This window comes from Cimex lectularius, unplaced genomic scaffold (assembly GCF_000648675.2).
Source record: "Cimex lectularius strain Harlan isolate CLEC.00 unplaced genomic scaffold, Clec_2.1 scaffold249, whole genome shotgun sequence".
NCBI classification, from domain to species: domain Eukaryota; kingdom Metazoa; phylum Arthropoda; class Insecta; order Hemiptera; family Cimicidae; genus Cimex; species Cimex lectularius.
This window is the reverse complement of record NW_019392808.1, coordinates 245,331-265,881: the sequence shown is the minus strand read 5'-3', so window position 1 is coordinate 265,881 and position 20,551 is coordinate 245,331. Positions and strand designations below refer to the sequence as shown.

The following is a 20,551-nucleotide window of genomic DNA, read 5'->3' as shown; positions in this document are numbered from 1 at the left end:
TAGTTTAGAATCACCTTAGTAAGTTTTTCAATTTTGAAAAAAAAATTTTTTTTCAAAGTTCTCGCTACGAAAACGCTTATTTTACTAACGTTTACAACTTTAGTATTGATCACATCGTATTGGAAATTTAACGTGGTTTTCAATGGTATCAACGGATTTTTCCAAAACTTTTTAGTTTTGGAGGTAAGATTGTTTATTTGAATCAAGATCGTGAAATCTTAAAAAATCAGAAAAAGTGGAATAACACCGAAACTGTTGAGATTCGGACCATAGTTAATTAGAACTTTTTAGTTCCATTTTGAATGTAGAATCTACTGAAAAGTTTGTAACACCTCTAGCCGAACACTCTGAATATACAAAATTCGATAAGAAAAATATTTTTTAAAAAGTGCAAATCACTCTATAAACCTGAACGATCCAAATGCGAACCAAAAATGATAATCTGGCAAATTAAACGATATCGCAAATGTATTTTTTAATTGTATAAAATCTCTTAAGTTAACATGACATAAACATTATAAGGATTGAAAAAAACACTCGCTGACGTTATAAAATTAAGTGCAACATGTTCAAATTTAATTAATAAAAGTTGTATGAAAACTGTATGGTGTCACTGTATTGTAGTTGTTTCGCTGAATATATCTTGTAACTATTAAGGAATCAAGTTGCAGTAACTGTTTAACTTATGTACAAAACAACATTGCTGGAACCAAGGAAGGTTAGCGGTAGTGATTCCAACTGTATGGACATCCTGTATCGAATATCAAATGAGGAAGAAGAGGGGACGCTCTCCTTCGCTGACCGTGGTGGGGAACAGGTACAAGTTCAAGGTACGACTCAGAAAGCATTCGGAAAGCAAAAGCCGTGCTATGGCACATTCGGTCTCCAACGACACGTGATTAATTGCTTCAGGGGTCGATTAGACAAGCAGTTTTTAATTGATGAAGTGCTGGTGGTGCGTTCAAAAAGATGAAGATCGCCTGGCTATTTGTTTCGGTAAGTGTTTCTCAATATTTTGACATTCGGGGGTTAAACGGCATTAATGGCAACCGGTTGGAAAAATTTGCTCAAGTGTCCGTAAATAATGGATGGTCAATTATGCTACTGAACTGTATCTGAGGATTGTAATCACACCTTTGGCTCACCATCTCACCCACTGGTCACAAAATATTTCCAAATATACTAATTTTGAAGTTAAACTTTTTGAATGTACGATTTTTGAAGTACAGGTTGTTTGTACATACATAAAAGTTGGACCTGTGAAAGGCATAAACAAGCCAAACTAGTATAAAATATATTTTTTAAAGCTCATAGTTAATTTCGTAAACAATAACCAAAAAAACAGTTTAAAATTTAGAATGAGGACTATTTTGCTGTAATATATTTTCTTTCTATGACGACCCCATTATGAAATGGAAGCTTTTGGACTTATGACGTTTAGCTAAATGGTATTCGCACTTAAGATATTGGAAAAGAGTTCCAACCCGTCATAAAACCTGCAGGAAAATTGAAATGACTTGATGAAACTGCATCGTGTTCCATCACAAATTGTTAAATCTGAAATTGTAGTCTTGATGAATTTACACGTATGATATAACGGCCTAGAAATATTTTCACCAAATTATTTAAAAATAACATAGATAAATAGCTCAATGAACAGTAAAATCTACAGGACGACAATTTCGCAATTTTAATGATCGAAAACAACTAGGTTTATAAAAAGCCTTTTGCATTGATATAAACAAGCATCTTCAAAACTTGCTCTTCAGGGAGGCCCAGAAACGAGTTATTCAGTAAAACTCCACACTCAGCATGTCTGCTGTCAACAACCAAGATTAAAAAAATTGAGCATAATTTATTTAATTTCAAATATATTATGTTGACTCGGATATTAGTTTATTGTAGTTTAATTTATTTAAATGTTATACGATAATAATATTCTACAAGCATTTTCACTGCTTCGAGATAGCTGAAATGGATAGGATATTTAATGGATATGTTGATATTCCACAAAGAAAATATAATTTGGTCTCAAGATAATCAGGGAAACGAACTGGTGGCTTTTTCAAAAAATTGTACCCATCGTTATCACTCTTCTAAATATAAGTAATTATCGGAATAAAAATTGGTGTTGAATTGTCATTTTTTCTTCTACTGATATCACTACTTCGGTATGGAGGTGTTCTAAAAAAACAATTGCAACGCCAAGGAAATAAGCAGTGTAAGGCTGGCCGTGATTTCCTTAATTTCTGCTAATTTGGTCTGTATCAATCTCAAAAAATTTGACGAAGCATTTTATTTTTACAGGATTTCTTTACTCTGGTTGATCATAGAGGAAAGTATGATGTATATAATGTTCAATTATATTTGTGGTCGTAAGGTAAAGATTTTATAGGGGGGTCAGACACCCCCTTCACGGCCGTCCTACCTTTTGTTTTTTCTACTTGAACAAAACATTCAATATTCTTTTTGAATAATTTCTTAATCTTTTTTATGTAAAGTTTTGGATGAAATGAAAAAGTTAGTGTCACGAGCGGGATTAGAACCCACGACATCTAACGCTGAGGTATGTTTGTAAAAGTGAAAAAATAAAATAAAAAAACAAGAACGAATCGATCTCATATCTTTCGAACAGCGAAAAAATACAACTGACGCTTAAATAACGGTAACATGAACAAAGGCCGGTAGAAAACAACTATTTCCCAAGAATCCCGTGAATTTTAGCGTCGTGGGCGAGCCCGATTACACAAAAAATATATTCAAAACGATGTCGCTCTTGGATTGTATGAGGAAATATTTTTTATAAACCTAAGATACCTAGCACTGTCACGGTATTACTTTGAAACTTCTTGCTTGCATACAAATGTTTTGGACGAAACATTATAAACTAAGCGCTCGTTTTATTTAATTATACAGAAATCGTGAGATGTGTTCTGGTGTGATGTAGGTTTCAGAAAAACATTTTCTTTATCGTGCCAACGTTTCGATCTTTATTGAGCCCTGAAGATGATCTCAATAAAGATCGAAACGTTGGCACGATAAAGAAAATGTTTTTCTGAAACCTACATCATACCAGACCGCATCTCACGATTTCTGAATAATTATCGATTAACGGTCACTAATGACTGCACTTTTTATTTAATCTGGAGCTTTCAGCGAAAACATGTTTATTTATCTAACAATAAGTTAGAATATAAAGAACGAAGGCCCGTCCAATAAAAAAGTTCACCTCCTTAAGCTGAGTAAAAAAGAAATTAAAATGGCATGGGTATGGCCAAACTAACTTCATCTTCAAAAAAGGTTTCAAAATTTCTGCTTAATTATAAAGAATTACTAAAACACGTTAAAAAGTAATCAAATCCAAAAATGGCAATCGGGATATGTAAAGTCGGAAAACGGAGCATTTTTTTTTAAAACTGCGTCAACAGTGGAAATTAGTTGGTTCAAAAATTCCAAGTCAGCAAAGACGTAAAGTAAAACCACGGGTAGCGTTATTGTTAGATCTAACCATAACGTGCGCAAACAATACTTAAGAAAGATAAATAGGTCGGAGATGATAGCTGTGATTGTTGTTTTGGCACAGAGTCAAAGGAACATGTCATAAAGATTGTCCTCCAAACCAGAACGTTTCCCAACAACAATTCTCGACCTTTTTCAATCCCTAGGCCCTCGCTTCCTATCTGGTGGCGACTACAACGCGAAGCATTAACAGTGGGGCTGCAGAGTGACGAATCCACGAGGTCGTGTCCTCTTTAATGTCCTCTCTTCCCTTCACCTCAACTACATCTCCCTTCCTGATCCTACCTATTGGCCCTCAGCCACTAATAAACGCCCAGACATCCTTGATTTTTTCATCACCTCCAAACTCATCTCTCTCAACCACCACGCGTGCATTCTGAATGACTTATCCTCTGATCATAGTCCAGTCCTCCTTACTATAGACACCTACCCAATCCTTATTGCACCCAGAGCAACACTACTAAATGGACCAATAGACTGGAACCTAGTCAATGCACACGTAGAACAATACAAACCTTAGCATATCTTTAAAGACGAACGACGACATCGACTTTGCCATAGAACAGTTAATATCTACAATAACAGACGCCATCAATGTCTCGAAGCTGCACACCTACGAACACACCTCAACACAACACATAAACCTACCACTTTACATAAGCCAACTGATCTGTAAAAAAAGACATGCTCGCCAAGAGTGACAAAGGACCCGCCACTCTTCGGACAAACAAGTGCTGAACAGACTAACTCACCACCTAAACATAGAACTGAGATCTTACCGCTCCGACAAATTCAGACAGTACACACAACAACTAAAACCTACAGACCCATTAGCCTACTACCGATTTTAGGAAAATCCGAAAACGGCTTACTTCTTGACAGACGTTCTAACCTACCTCTCTTAAACAAAAGACTACTTTACATCACCCTAGTGAAGCCGAACCATGGGGTTCAGCCAAACATTCCAATATCCTACGCATCCAAAGAGCCTAATCCATCATCCTCAGAAAAATCCTTAATGCTCCATTTTATGTGTCCAACGACACTACCAATATAGACCTAAATTCCTTTTTCCAAAATGTAATCCACTTCCGTTGCCGAAAATCTTACACAAACCTCCCAACCACTATAAATCCTCAAATTCAAATCCTCTCATCCGGACGAATTCCTTCCAACTCTCTTCGCCGACTAAAAAGACAATGGCCACGGGATCTTCTATCCAGTGACAATTGAATAAAGAATAGTTAGGAGTACTACCAGTGGGTAGTTTCTCCACTCTTGTTTTCTTAATTACTTATTCATACACTATTACTAGATACCAAAATGAAGGTAGTTGTAATATAAAGGAAAAAGCAAAAAAAAAAATCATAAAGATTTGTTCACAATTCTACAAACAGAAAACAATTTTTCCATGAAGTAAGCCGCTATCTTTAACATCCATTTGACTACGGTTTGATGTCTTCTAGAAATATAAACATTTGTAAAGTAATTTATTAATTTTTGAAAAAATAAACATAGTGCATAATGTGTAATTTAGAGAGTAAATTTACGTTTTTATAACCTAAATTAAGTTTTAGGATCGGGAAAGTATGTTGATCATCGACACCCTATTTTCTTCAGCTTTGCATTTCTTTTCTTATTTCTCTCGCGTTTTAAACATAGTAATTTCTTTTATTGCTTCTCTGCCATGTTATGATGTTTTAAGATATAACGGTAACCAACTCTCTCTTTCCTTTATCCTATAACTATCCTTTCTTTATCCTCTAACTTCTCTATACCTCAGGGCCTCGTCAATTCTGGATAAAATAACACAAATAATAAACAGAAATACACAGAAATACAAAAGCAGTGCAGAGTGTTCGATATCCCTCGGGTTAATTCGGGATTTGCCTCTCGATTCACGCTAATAAATTACATTCATACACCAAACTTCGTTCACACTATCCCAGAGTACTCGCTATTCCTCGGGGCAATTGGGGATAAACCCTGCCATCCACGCTAATGCATGATATTCACACTACCCCATTGTACTCGATATCCCTTGGGGTAATAAGCATATGACCTTCCATTCGCGCAAATAAATACATTTACAATAAATAATGCATATTATATACTTGAATGTATAATGGTCTACATACAACTAAAAATACATATGCCCTGAGATATTGGGATCAGCAATCTGTCTGCTGCCGAGCCTCAAGGTCGTGCATGGGTCATTGCAGATGTCTATTTCTTTCTTTGCAGAATTAATTCTTTCCTTGTATATGCTCTATTGTATTAAGTTCTCCACACAAAGGCACCGACGTGGTCTCACATCTCCCCTCCCATTAGATGGTATTCCTGTGTAATGTTGGTGTGATCTCTGCATAACCTGTTAAGAATGACCTTTTCCCTTTTACACTGTTCTTAACGACATAATGCATGTAAGGCAATTATATTTAATTATGTATGTTAAAATATTTTTATATGAACGCTTGATGTGATTGACACTTGTTGACAACCAGGTTTATTTAATTGTTATCGAAATACCAATAATCTAACTCTCCTGATTAATAATTTTCTGTTCAAATATAAATAATTTATTGTTCAAAGATGTTAGGAATTAGTTCATTTGTTATTTTAATATTGTTGTTGTTCTGTGTATGCAGAGCTTCAAAGGATGGTCATAGGTAGAAAACTTGGGAGTTGATAAATATCTCACAGCTGTCTGACCCCAACCCTGATGCACTACCCATTCTTAATCAAAACATTAAAGCAAAAATAACTATTTAACCACTATTATCTCCAGGATGAAGGACTAAATACAGGTTTAAATAGTTTTGAAACATTAGTTCTGGTATAATACATGAACGCCGCTTGATTGATTCTTAAACCTGTTTAAACTTAACCAACGATCAAAACTTTCACTAAGGAACAAACTGTTAATGTACAAGACTGTACCCTGACCCACCTGTACTTACGGAATAGAATTGTGGGGCTCCACCAAACGCTCCAATTCCAAAATAATTCAGACCCTGCAGTCAAAAATTCTCCGTATATCACCGATGCTCTTTATTATGTTTCGAACCTTACCCTACACACTGTACACCAAATTCATTTTGGCCAAAAACTCATATTTTCCGGTTGCACAAAATTCTATAACTTCATAAGTAAACACACTTGTCCAACAAAATGCTCCCGACAAAATCTCGACAAAGTAAACCCGCCATATAAACCGACTGTGGCCAAGGGACCTACTTAATAACAACTAGGTTAGGTCGTCATTGGGCGACACCTTTTCCGGCCTTTACGCCAGTATAATTTTTGATATTATATATGTGTCTGTATATACACATATGGACAAGATTTTTTTTTACTAACGGTTAATTTTATTAATCAACATAATATTGCTATTTGTTTGTTGCATCTCTAGAAGCAAGTACAAATTTGATACAAATAAAATTAAAAAAAAAAAACCTATTTAAAACTGAGAAAAATAATAAGATTTAAAAAGTGATTTTCAGGACATGATAGCCCTAAAGTGAAAGTATGCTTATTCGCTTCGAATAATTAAACTAAATGGGAAATTTCTGTACGACCCTGATGATATTTCATATAAGTGAATGAATATTAAATGATCGAACAGAAAAGAAATTTTTTCCTTGGTAACCGTAAATGTCAAAAAAATACATCGCTGCCGCGGAAACCGCGTAATTGCATTTTCTTTTTCCCGCGTATTGGAAAGCCTAAGTGAAAATAAAAGAGAACGTTTAGTACTTTTTTTGTTGGAGTGGAATCAATTCGCGCCTGATCCCCGGGGTGAAGCTAAGTCATGAACTCATCCCGGTTATCTACTAACGGGTTTTAAAGACGGCTGGGAATCCTCTGCCATGAACTTCGTGACGATCGTACTCTGCGTATGTTAATTTAAGCCAGTTCGAAAAGAAAGCCCCTACCCGGGCAAGGGCTATCCTATAGATTCCATAGAAACGGGTTTACCGGACCCACTTTCCGGTTGAAGATTCCGCTAATAGAATCCGTGGGAGATACAGGGTCAAAAAGTCCCTTCGGTCATCATCTCAACAGGGAGAAAGTGAATCTCATTGTGACGTGCTTCCATTAAAACGGAACATATCTATTACAGGGTAGATCCTTTCCCAATCCAGTCGACACAGATCCCAAAAGCTGAGAAATCTCTAAAAATGGAAGAACATCGAATGACTTTTGTCAAGAAGAAGAAGGACTACTCAAACTTTTAAAACTAACAATAAGACACATACAGTAAGACATAACACAAATAAACTTTAGTGTCCCAATTCAAACTGCCATATAAAATGGAGCAATTGCCACATGGGTCAAATTAAAGATATTATCGCCTAAACTTACAATTGGCTTGCTGCAGCAAAGCCGGAACAATTAAGGATATGTTAACTGGGCATTGGTGATTCAATAAGTACAGTGGAACCTCCTCTTAAGGGTTAGTCATGGTGTCACTACTTTTGTCCTCTTTCCGGAGGTGTCCTCTAAAGGGAGTTTTTGTAATCATTTGATAACATCTATCTGTGTCCGTTTATGTACAGATACTTAGTGAAAGGTATAGATGTAGATGTAAATTTTCAATGAGTTTACGATTTTTTAAAATTTTCCCTCATAACGTTCTGCTAAGCTTGAATTTATGAGCTAATTCTGTTCCCTAGGCCAACAACTTTTCGTAAGGAATCATCTTCTTCAAAATAAACGTTTGTTCGGTCGGAGCCATAATATCACGAAAAAATTTGAACGTAAACTGAAATTAAGAAATGAAAACAATATCCACTACCTAAGAAAATTAACATAATCTATCTGACCTTTCCCCTTCGGACACGTTTCTGTACTTTATTTAGAGTGACCCCTAAGTAGAGCTGTTAAATGCATATAAAATGAATCCTCCACGCCGTGCAGCATCGGTAACTGTCCTGTAAACGGAGGTGCCCGTAAACGTACGAATCTCTTATTGGAGGTACCACTGCATGTAGAAATGTCGGCAGTGAAGATAGGCTATGTAGGTTTTGCCAGGAAGAGGACCAGGAAACCGCAGTACAAATCGTTATGTTGTAACCTAAAACAAATTGGTTTGTGCTGCAGTTTGTTTACCTGTTGTAACTGTTTACAAGGCGTGAATTGATATATACACTCCTCCATAAATATTTCTACAGATCATTATGTTACTTTAAAGACCTAAAATGGGCTTAATAAAAAACCTTAAGCTATATGTGGAGGAGCACGTCAGTTCTGGTAGAAACAGGGCAAAATGCTATTTAGCCATCTCAACAAATTTATATATCCTATTTAATATTTTTAATAACTTATTCTTCTTCGAGGAATTAAAAAAAAACTAAGTCGCGTCTTTTGTATTTCATACAGATAAAATTCACTCAACAACAATTATCGTTTTGCCTATCCTGACTACAACCGAGACGTTTACATCATGATTAGTCATACCAGATAATGGCAAATATACGTATTATTAAAAAAAAGTATCATCACCTTCACGTTTTATTAAAAAAGTAAATTAATCCCTGTCATAAAAGCGGATTTAATGCTGATTGTGGTGATGAGGGTCAAACCACTATATAAATTTTTGTCTTTTAATTATTCTCAATTAAAATTCTATGTGCTATGGATGGATTGGAACCCAGAATCGCTAGCATGGTAAAGCATACGAGTTGGATGGTATTTTATTAATAACACCGTTACAAGTGGTGTTATACTGTTTTCAATTCGACCTCATTCAATGGTTTCATGTTAGCAACATTATGTTAAATTGTATTTTCTAAGATAAAACGGTTTATTGCAACTTTCACAAAACATTACAAATGCACGTAGCACTACCGATTAGGTATAAAATTAATGGCCGATGCCATTAATGGTCAAAGGGCAGAGAGGGTCGAGTTCATATAAATCAAAGGAGAAAATTTCCAACATAGCCTTAAAGAATTTGAAAGTCAAGTGTACGGGGATTTAAAGTTATTTGTTTTCAATGCAATACAATTTTCTAAAAGTAAAAACGGTCTGTTTTCAAGAAAGGATTGAAACATGCATTTTTTATTGGTTTATTTTTTTATTGATTAGTTATTTATTAATTTTTGTAATCATATATTACAATTATGCTAAAAATTATTGTTTTAGCCTTAAAGGATTTGAAAATCAAGTGATTTAAAGTTATTTGTTTTTCGTTGTAATACAATTTTCTAAAAGTAAAAAAAGGTATAAAGCCTGATTTCAAGAACTGATTGAATCATCCAGTTTTTAAGGGTTTATTTTGTATGGATCATTTATTTATTAATTTTTAAATCATATATTACATTTATGCTAAAAAGTATTTTTTTAGTCTTAAAGAATTTGAAAGTCAAGTGTACGGTGATTTAAAGTTATTTCTTTTTCAATGTAATACAATTTTCTAAAACGAAAAAAAATGGTCTGAAGCCTGATTTCAAGAACTGATTGAAACATCCATTTTTTATGGGTTTATTTTGTATTGATTAGATATTCATTAATTTTTAAATCATATATTACAATTGTGCTAAAAAGTATATTTTTTTAGCCTCAAAGAATTTGAAAGTCAAGGTACATTGATTTAAAGTTATTTGTATTCAATGTAATAATAATGGTCGAAAACCTGATTTCAAGAACTGATTGAAACATCAATTTTTATGGGTTATTTTGTATTGATTAGTTATTTATTAATTTTTGTAATCATATATTACAATTATGCTAAAAATTATCTTGCCTGTTAGTAAATAACTCTAATATCTATATCGAAAAATCGTACGAATAACAGTCGTTTAAAATGTAATAGCCCTTCATCATGGATCTTGACATATCGACAAATTGCTGTTCCGTTTCAGTCATTTTTCCAATCGCTTTGCCGCTATTGATCAAAGTAACACAATGCAGTTTTTTATTCTTCCATGGTCTGAGACTTGTCTTTAAACAGTTTCGAATTGACCGGAACCGATCGCACTTTGAAACACCCATCTGAGGTCTTGAGTTGGCGCTACCAATCCAAGTGCAACAATTTTTTGATCATCTTTGAAATCGAGGCGTTGTCTCGCTCAAGACGTGGCTCCATGTCCATTCAACACTTTATTTCATGGATTGTACGTTTCGTTCTAGGGCGGTTCATAGTAGCCAATTCCTCGCCAAATACCAAGATTAGTATGTAGTCTTTTGTCCTATATGACAAAATGTACTCAATTAACTTTTTGCCGGATTGGACTGTTTTCTCGGCGCTCTGGACACCATAGATTTGCGATTTCATGAATCCTTTTCGGCAAATGAGCAGAATGCAGTTTTTCGACATGGTTATTCTTTATATTCAGAAAGACGAGCAAGGGAACGAGAAACACGCTGGGCTAAAGGAAAATTATCAATCTGAAAGAGAAGGTGGACAGGGTACTTAATCTGCCGCTATTGGTTCTCACACGTTCTACATCCACGCTAATTAACACTTTGATTAACTAAAACAACTTATTAAATTAGAAAGTTCTTCCAACAGAGAAAAACAGAGTAAATGTCCTCACAGTTCTTCTCAAATCTCGCGGCTTACTCGCTCTCTACATAGAGCCAAGGCATCGTACAATTACATTATGTGGAATAAAACAATTAATTGACCTTTTTCTGCTTACTATATTCTATATTCCATTATTATTATGTAGGTAAATATTTCGCTAGAGGCCATCTCACGCTTTACATTTCCGCTAACATTGATGGTGTGGAAATAACCACACACAATAAGTAGGTCTTCCGAAAACGAATCAAGTGACCCAGAAATTCTTTGTTTTTCTCAGTTAATGAGTAGCACCCCGTCTCGATCTTTATGAGGAGTCAAAACTTATTAGATGGGTCGTTTCGAGGCAACTTTTTCTATGCGGGACCGGTACGCATGGTTTGGTGTGTAAGTGTACGTGTGTCAACCGCGTATGGCCTATTCAGAGTAAAGGGCTAATGATTCCTCTACTACGACACAGATTCTTTACGGACCGTGCCCTTACTATTCAAAACCGCAAGAGGTTCTCTACCGATTCGGTTTTTGTTGTTAAAATAGGGAGTATAATACTACATATTTTTCGTGAAAGTAATATTTGTTATAGAGAAAGTTATAATTAAAACGTAAAATAATTCCACCTACTTATAAAACGCAGAATTACCGCATTATTATGCTAATAATTAATAAGTGATAAAAAGTAAGCATAATGAAAAAGCCTATTCTTGCTTGTTAAAGGTATAGCTTTTGATGATTATTTTCATTATCGATGAGATTGCAACGTTAGATTTTTTATTGGTTTTTAGTATAATATTGTATGCAATTGGTTTTTATATTGTAGTTTGAAGTAAAATTCAATTTTTTATAATTGTTTGTAAAGTTCTCATTTCTGTTTTCGCAATGAGTGTCAATCGGTCGGCGTTTAAGTAGTGGTGAGAATGAGGCGAGACAGGGACCGGTGACAAGGTGGGCTGTGTCCCATTGACCCAGATACCCTTTTTTCTGCACGGGGATTACTTACATCGCGGTTAGGTCGCGGATGAAAATCCATTTTCCGACGTGAGTCCGACGGTGAAAGCCCATTTCCGTTTCGTCAGCCGTTTATACAGACTTTTGCATCATTTTCGCTGAATCATTAAAGACGACTGCACTTAAGAAGGGTACGGGTTGAAATCTCCCGTTGCTGGATCGCCTTTAAACGGCGGGTTTAACTGTTTATACTAAGTCAAGTATAACTTATCTTTCAAGTCAAGATAAAAAAAAAGAATATTTTCCAATGGATGGAGGAAATTGCTTCACTAGGTTTGTGCTTGAATATGGATCATGACACCAACAAGTTATAATAAGTTTTAGTATAATGGATTTATGGTAATGAACATATATATAATATGTTCTAAAGGTGAAAAATGAAACGACTCACATATATCAAATAAAGGAATAAAGGATCAGAGAGAGAGAGAGAGAGAGAGAGAGAGAGAGAGAGAGAGAGAGAGAGAAAGAGAGAGAGAGAAAGAGAGAGAGAGTGAGAGGGGGAGAAGACAGTCAGTAACAGACAGAAAAGATGGATGTAGAGAGAGAAAAAGAGAAGAAAGTCAGTAACAGACAGAGAAGAGAGATGTAGAGAGAGAAAGAGAGAGTAAGAGAGAGTGAGAGAGAGAGAGAAAGAGAAGGAAAGAAAGAACGAAAAATTTTAATGTCCTGGGAACAGGTTCCTTTAAGGAAAAAAATTCAAATATAAAAACAGCTCTCTGAGCGGTAGAACAAAAATTTGGTAATATAATAAATAATGGAATGGTAGAACAATATAAATAAATATATACAGTATAAAACGTTCATAGTACATATAATATATACATATAGCGTAGCAATGTAATCCGAAATAAAATAAAAACAAAACATTTTTATAATTTATTTAAGGTTTATATTGTTAGATGTTTATTTATTAGGGGGAGAGAGACACATAGATAGATAGGTAGGTAGAGACAGGAAGAGAGAAAGAGAGAAAGAGAGAGAGAGAGAGAGAGAGACAGACAGACAGACAGACAGAGGGAGTTGTGAGATGGAGGGAGGGAGGGAGAGGGAGAGAGCGAGAGAGAGAGAGAGAGATTGATTATCGCTTTATTTAACAATCACCGAAGGTTTAGTCTTTAGGACCACTCTTATACCTAAAGTAAAATTACAGCAACATGATATTATAAACGATGTTAATATCGTTTAATAATATTATGAAAGATATTATTATGATTATAAACTCTACTCAATCTACTATTCACAAAAAAGTTAAACAAATTAATTATCTCTTACAATATCTTATATACATGTTTACAGTGGATTAACACATTCAAAGTAATCTTTAAATAGTAACAAACGTAACTTCTATCAGGACAAAAAACTAACAATAGACATTTGTAAGGGTTTAACATTATAAATTTAAGTGACAGTTGTAAAGGTGCATTATCAACATTTTAACATGACAAGCTTTGTACTAAATTGAGGAAAAAATTAATATTACAGTTTAATATTTTACACATGTTTTGATTTAAAATATTTTTTTAGTTTTTTCTAAACACACTTATTTTTTTACAATGCTGAATTTCAAGTGGTTATTTTGAAAACACTCTTGCACTTTTAATTGCAAATGAATGATTAAAAATTGTGGTTCTATGTTTTATAATTTGTAATTGCTTAGTTTTTATCTAGTGTTTATATTATGTACCTCAGATCTATATTTTATTTTTTATATGTATATGTATGTAGGTTTTTTCATTTTTAACACATTAAAGATGACACATGCTAAATTATAATAAATTAAAACATTAATTTTTAAAAGCTTGAGTTGAGAATATTTGTCATAAATTCTATCATCATATTTTAAGTTGAGTTGCACAAATATTTACAGCAACTTATAGTTTATTGATTTGCATACAATGTAAGGCACACATTGCAGCTAGTCCATATTTAATATACGGGAATACTAGAGCTTGTTCTGTACGTTTTTTGATAGTACCATTCGCAAAACCAACTAATTTTGTTAAACTATAAATTGTAGAGTACATTTTCTTAGTTACATGGTTAAAAAAATGCTATATACTCATACAGTATCCCACGATATTCTTTTTTTCCAAATTAAACTCAAATAAAAATTCGTAAAACCAGAACCGCTAGCGTGGTAAATACGAATCGGACGCCCTATTCACTCGGTCACTGCGTTCCCGAAGATAGACTGGTTATACATACAGATCATATAAAAAATTATCAATTTCATAACATAGCTTGACAAAATGGAAAGGGTTTGATTATTTTATATTATCGAATTGCATTGAAGTGGGACGATGCCAATATATAAAAATACAACAAAAACATATTTTTAAATTTACGAACTACATTTAACCTAATCACACATATACACATTCATAAGATCGCAAATTTTAGGGCTGTAAAACACATCATGCGGAATAATTGTTTACAATTGTGCAGTTGAAAAAACTTGAGAAAGTCTTTATTTTTGCGTGTTTATTTGTGCTGAATAAATTTATAAGCGGTTAGAATTATAGAGTAAATTATACAAAATTATATTTTTGTATGGAATAAGAAAGAAAGAGTATTTCCAGTGTTTTGGAAGCTAACGCAACTACGCTAATGACAAGGTGATTTGGTTTAACAATATTGGGGACTATTGATTTTAATGTTGCCAAGGTAGTTGAGGAACTATAACATTTTATTGTTCAAATGAACATATTTTAATGCAGTTTATATAAAGTTTTTGTTGGTAGACATTTTATACAAGATAAGCATTTTGTAGTCATATATTATTTAAGTCAAATATGACTTGAAGTTGAAATTTAATGTAATATCAAAAAGTGTAGTATGTAACTAATATGTATAATGTATTATAATAATTATTAATTATTTAATGTGCTTTTTTTACAGCTGGCCTTATTAATCGTGTCCATAAAAGGGACTGACGACTTGGACGACGTTTCCTTCGATGACGACGAGAATGAAAATATCGATGTTGGCAAGTAAGTCTCCTTGCTCATTAATTTATTCTGTTTATTATAAAACGTTTGATTTGAAAGTGATTTTTGAATTCGCACGCTTTCACGTGATCATCCTGCAGTTTCCCGTCTGTTTCCTATTCAAATTGACTGCGATATATTCCATGTTTTCAAAAATGAAGAACGATTTCTCCCTTTTCACTGATTTTTAGAAGGTTTAATTAGATATTTTAAAGATTCTCTCTGCTTAGCGCCGGGATTTAATTAAAGGACCAACTAATAAACTGTTTCGAGCAAAGCGGACACGCTAGATGGATTTAATAACATACCTATGATTCCATCTTACTTTCCTTATTTTCTTTTAATATCACTGTTACTGTTTTCTTCCCACACATTCTACTTCAGACTCTGTCTTTTCTTCTTCTTCTTGTCTAATTTCTTGTTGGGGTCTGTGGGATGATGAACCCTATAATTTGGGTCGTTTCCGTTCATGTCGAAGTTTGGTTATAATAACAAACACTGGAAACAATCAAACGACGAATAAATTTGTTGTTAAATTTGTTATCTCAATAATATCGCAATCACATTAAGTCTATTATGGATGGTATATTTTGATGAAAGCAGATAATAGAAAACGAATTCCATGATTTTTTATTTTTGTCACCAAAGTCGCCATATCATGGTGGAAACACCTTGACTCTAACTTTCAGAAACGTGTCAGAAAATGCATAGCTATTTTTTCTTTGCTAAGCTTGCAAAGGATTTCTAGACATGGTGGTAAATCCCAAAAAATTAAGCGATTTCTAATCCATGTTCTAAAAATTCTATGGAAAGGAAACAACTACTCTACAAACAACTTCTCATGATTGCCAAATATTATTTGTTCGTGTTAAAAAAAATTACTTCCTATTTTTAAAAGGGCACCAAAAGGGAAAAGCAATGTCACATCCAGGCGATGGGTTTTTTCAACCGACTTCGCGGTTCATTTTCAAGACAGCCTGACTTTTCTTCCGTCCATTTTTATCAATTATTTAGAAATGAACGACCACTTTCCATGACTACTTTCGAGACGGTTTCCATTTTTAGTATTTTTATTGATGTCTATTACAAGTGAAAACTGACAAAAAAATTATTATCTTAAAAAATTCTCTAGACAATTGTGGTCATTTTGATACAAATTCATATTATTAAGGGTTTTGAAACGGAAATGGCTGGTATTTAAATGAGCGTCTACTGAGTTGCTTAGCACGATTTTTTTCTCTCCTAGTTAGATTAATCACTAATTATATTCATATTATTATCGTTGACTTTTTTGTGAAATAAGTTCTTAAAAATAAATAAGTTTAGTAAAATAATATATAATAATAAAAATAACATTTTATTCATGTGTACAAGAAGATAAAATAGCGACGTTACTTCTGTTCATCACATAACCCCGACATCATTACAAACAACTCCTGAAAAGTTCAATTTTTTCTAATTAATTTTACTTTTCCTCCATGTCGCATTGACTTCAAATTTTAACCAGATGTTTTCACATTAATAGTAAGGAGAGAGAAATTTTTGTTTGGGAAAAAGTGGAACATTTGCATAAAAAAATAAACAAACATCGTAAAACAGGTAATATTTTGTATGGCGCTTTACGATTGTATCGTTTTCTAAAATCGTACAGAATAAGACAAAAACGATCAAATAGGCATATCAAAAAAGGCTCTTTTTAATGGCAACAATGTGGGATTCTATTATCTCAAAAGTTTTTCCCAAAAAAAGGAACTTTAGAGAGAAAAGTTGTGGTAGCAAGTGGTCCATATTATAGAGTTAACCATTACTTCATTTCCCAACAAATTTTGTTGGAAATTATTTGTTAGAATCTAGAATCGATTATCTACAAAAGGGAATAAGTTCCATACTTCTCAGAATTTACTAGTTACAGAGGATTGAAAAGCAACCGTCGAAAAACCAAAATGATGGCTCTCGGCCAACAAAGAGCCCTTTAAACCTTGGAAATCGATTCTTAACGAACGATTTTACCATTGTCTTCTCACTGAGTAGCTGCTCGACCGAATCTGGCGTCATTTTTTCTTCTTCTGTTTGTGAAACTGTAGCTTTTTATACTCTTAAGTAAAAATTTTGAAAATAAACCGGAAATGGATTACTTCTGAAATTTCGAAGTCATTGAACACTTAATTTTAGAATCATCAGAAGATATTGTACGAATTCCATACATTAATTCGTCAGGTAGGACTAGCTCTTCATAAATATCTTTAAGCCATACCATCTCTAAATCTAAACAACGTCATCTTTACTGAAATATTTTTGTATTTTGGTCGTTATCGATCATTATCAGCCTATTCTCGTTTGTCTAGCCGACGCGTTTATACATCTCACCACTTCAGAATCTTGTCAAAAAATCACCCAGATGCAGTATTAAAGATGGTATAGAGCCGCCTGACAGACCTATCTAACCATCCCTTACTAGGTTGGACAGACCAAAATGATTGGTAACGACCACACGGAGAAATCTCAAAATCAAATATTTGTATTGTAACACTCAATGCTACATAGTTTAAAAGTGAACCAATAAATATGCAACTTACCTTATGTCCTTAAAGCTTATCTAGGGATAAGATAGTGATAGGAATAAAAGAGACGGCCACAAGGCCTACTGCACTTCAAACTGAATAGATCTAATGTGCTCCCCTGATTTTTTTATAACTCACTAGCCAGCATCAAGTTGTTAATCAGCTTCCATAGCTTTGCCAGCGGTTCCTTAGTGTAGTATCTTGCTTGCGGTTTTTCTTGTCCTAGTTGCAAGAACCTGCACCTATATAGACCTTCACAGAATGTATTCTGCAGTCTCCTATCCATCCTGGCAGTATCTGCACAGCGTTTCTTCTTTATTCTCAAGTGGCAATGTCCCGTCAGAGTCCAACCAGAATCCTGGTTCGGTTGCGGTTGCCTTCCAATAATTCTTTTGTAAGTATTGCTGATCGTCCTGCTAGAATCTCTTCGCGTCCCTCATACCTTTGGTATTGTTTCTCCAGGTCTTTTGTGGCAGGATGCTAACCACAATAGAGTTCAGTACCCAGAGAGTCCATTTTGGCCAACATGTCAAACTTACCACTATGCCCCTAGTGTCCCAGCGTGCCAGCCATATTACAAAGGATGGGATTATATGATAAATATTCTGTATATTCTACGTTCCCTCATCTTTTATAGAATATATATTTAATAAATTAATAATTGTATAGATTCCATATAACATTAAAAAAACCTTCTGTTTTACGTTAATTAACAGTCTACTAAATTTTATCATTTTTAACTATTATTTTTTTGGGTGGGGAGCATCCGAAAGCTTGGTTATTCAGACCCGTATTAGCTATTATTATAAATATAAAAGTCATTATTATTATTGATTAAATTCACCACTTGACCAATTAGTATCATTCCAATTAATTGACCAATTAATTAAGGTTTTTAGTTGAGATAAAAAAAAGTCAGTGTCACGAAGGGGATTCGAACACACGACTTTCGGCTTGACACGCCGCTACTCTACCACTTGAGCTATCGTGACTTCGATCATCTCGAATCAATTTGATTCTCGGCGACAAATGGTAGACTGTCAAGTAGTAGAGCAGCGGCGTATTTAGCCGAAGGTCTTGGGTTCGAATCCCGCTCGTGACACTGACTTTTTTTATCTCAACCTATACCTTACATATACGATTAACGGTCACTAATCTCTACACACACACCTTACATAAATATTAATTAATTGAAATAAATAACTATATCATTACATAAGCTCGCTGCATAGTTTTTTCCAAAGTTACAATTGATCTGCACCATCTTTCCAATAGGGCCACCATTTTGCACAACACCAATTTAAGGAAATTTTCTAAATCTATTTCCTATTAGACCAATTTTTCCGTTCTGAAAGAGAATTAAACTTTAAAAAAGCAGGGTAAAAGAAGGAATTTCGGTTGACACGTGATTTCTTTCTATATAATTATTAAATACAATTATAACTAAAAAAGAAAATCTTATATGCAAGCTATTACAATAGTAACAGGCCATGTGGAATTAGGGCAGAAACGGTATGCAAAAAAGAGTTATTCCCAAGTTACATTAATTACTGCTGAATATATTTAAGAAAACAGACCAATATGATTGGTAAAAGGTCAAATTTATCTAAAATTTATGAAAAAGAATGAGTGAATGAAAAAAGAAGATTGAATATAAGAAGGAGATACGAAAATTACACATCATTCGTCTAACAAAGGTAGTTTTTCTAATTTTAAAAGTTTTCTGAAAGGGTATGTTCTTATATTAAGATTTTCGTCTTTTTTATATTATCGGTAAGTATTGACTTGTAACAGAACCATCAGATTAACTTAAAACCAGCTTATTGAAGTCTGTTTTAACCTGGAGTTATCAGAAGTTTACCCATCATGTTCTTTACTTTTACACTGTAACTATATGACACGAAAACCTCTACCGATTTGTAACCAGACCGAGATTCGTTTCCGGTTTGTTTTTTCACAATTGATTAGCCAACAGGAGGGAAAGTCTCTAACGCCAAATTAAGATCCGATTAATGCAAATTCATTGTCGCCGAAACTTTCACCATGTGACATGCGTTATCAGGAGTGGGTTACCATTGTTGAATCCGTATCGCACTGCGTTAAGTACACAACAGTGAGTAAACATCGAACACCGGCCGACCCAGAACCGGGAAAGAAAGTGGTCTATCGGTCACGCTCCTCCTCAAGTAGGATATCCCTGGATGTAATTACTCGGGTTTACAGCCTCGCGGTGAATCGTTTAGTCATCCAGGAGCGGTCTAGAGTGATAGTTCTCTTTTGAAGCAGTGATTGGAGCAGATGTGATAACTGGAAAACTGAAAACGGTGAGATTGTGATCATACGACTACTTTATATACAGATGGTACATGCTTAGGGTTAAGTTTCCGAATTACTTTTTTTTTAATTTATTACGCTAATCGATGAATAAGATTCCCACATATATAACCCGTACATAATATACATATACACATAAAATAAAATATTAAAAGAAAATTCATTCTATAAAATCAATATGCGGTATAGTAGTTATACCCAGTTGGAGAAAATGAGCCTTTAAGGTAGAGTTGCTTGTGTTTAATATATCACTACAATCACCTAATACCAGCATTTAAAATTATAGAAATGCTATAGTGAAATAAGTAATCATATTTTTGTGTTTTATAAATGGAGATTGAAAGTTCCAAAATGACTTGTGCTTCAAGTATGCTCACAAATCAAAAATTTAAAGAGGAAAAGAAATAAATAAAAATTTGGAACATAAAAAAATCACTTTTATTACAAAAATAAAAAACTGCTCTGAACTAAAATGAAAAGAATGAAACCACAGGAAAAATGAACATAATTGCTTCTCTTAGCATGAATAAAATATATAAAGCTTTTTTAAAACCTATTTTAATAATTTTATTAAACAAAAATTTATCTATTTCTACGTGTTTGATTAAAGTACC

General features: G+C 33.9%; 1 protein-coding gene across 1 annotated transcript in view; it reads left to right on the top strand.

The window, feature by feature from the left end:
• The first annotated feature begins 842 nt into the window (after positions 1 to 842).
• Positions 843 to 20,551, top strand: part of LOC106668961 (neurotrophin 1) — a 30,695-nt gene continuing 10,986 nt past the window's right edge. Inside the window, exons 1-2 of the mRNA XM_014398185.2 lie at positions 843 to 996; positions 14,954 to 15,045. Of these exons, the coding sequence (XP_014253671.1) occupies positions 970 to 996; positions 14,954 to 15,045 (119 nt within the window). The 5' untranslated portion in view covers positions 843 to 969. The remainder of the gene's footprint in view (positions 997 to 14,953; positions 15,046 to 20,551) is intronic.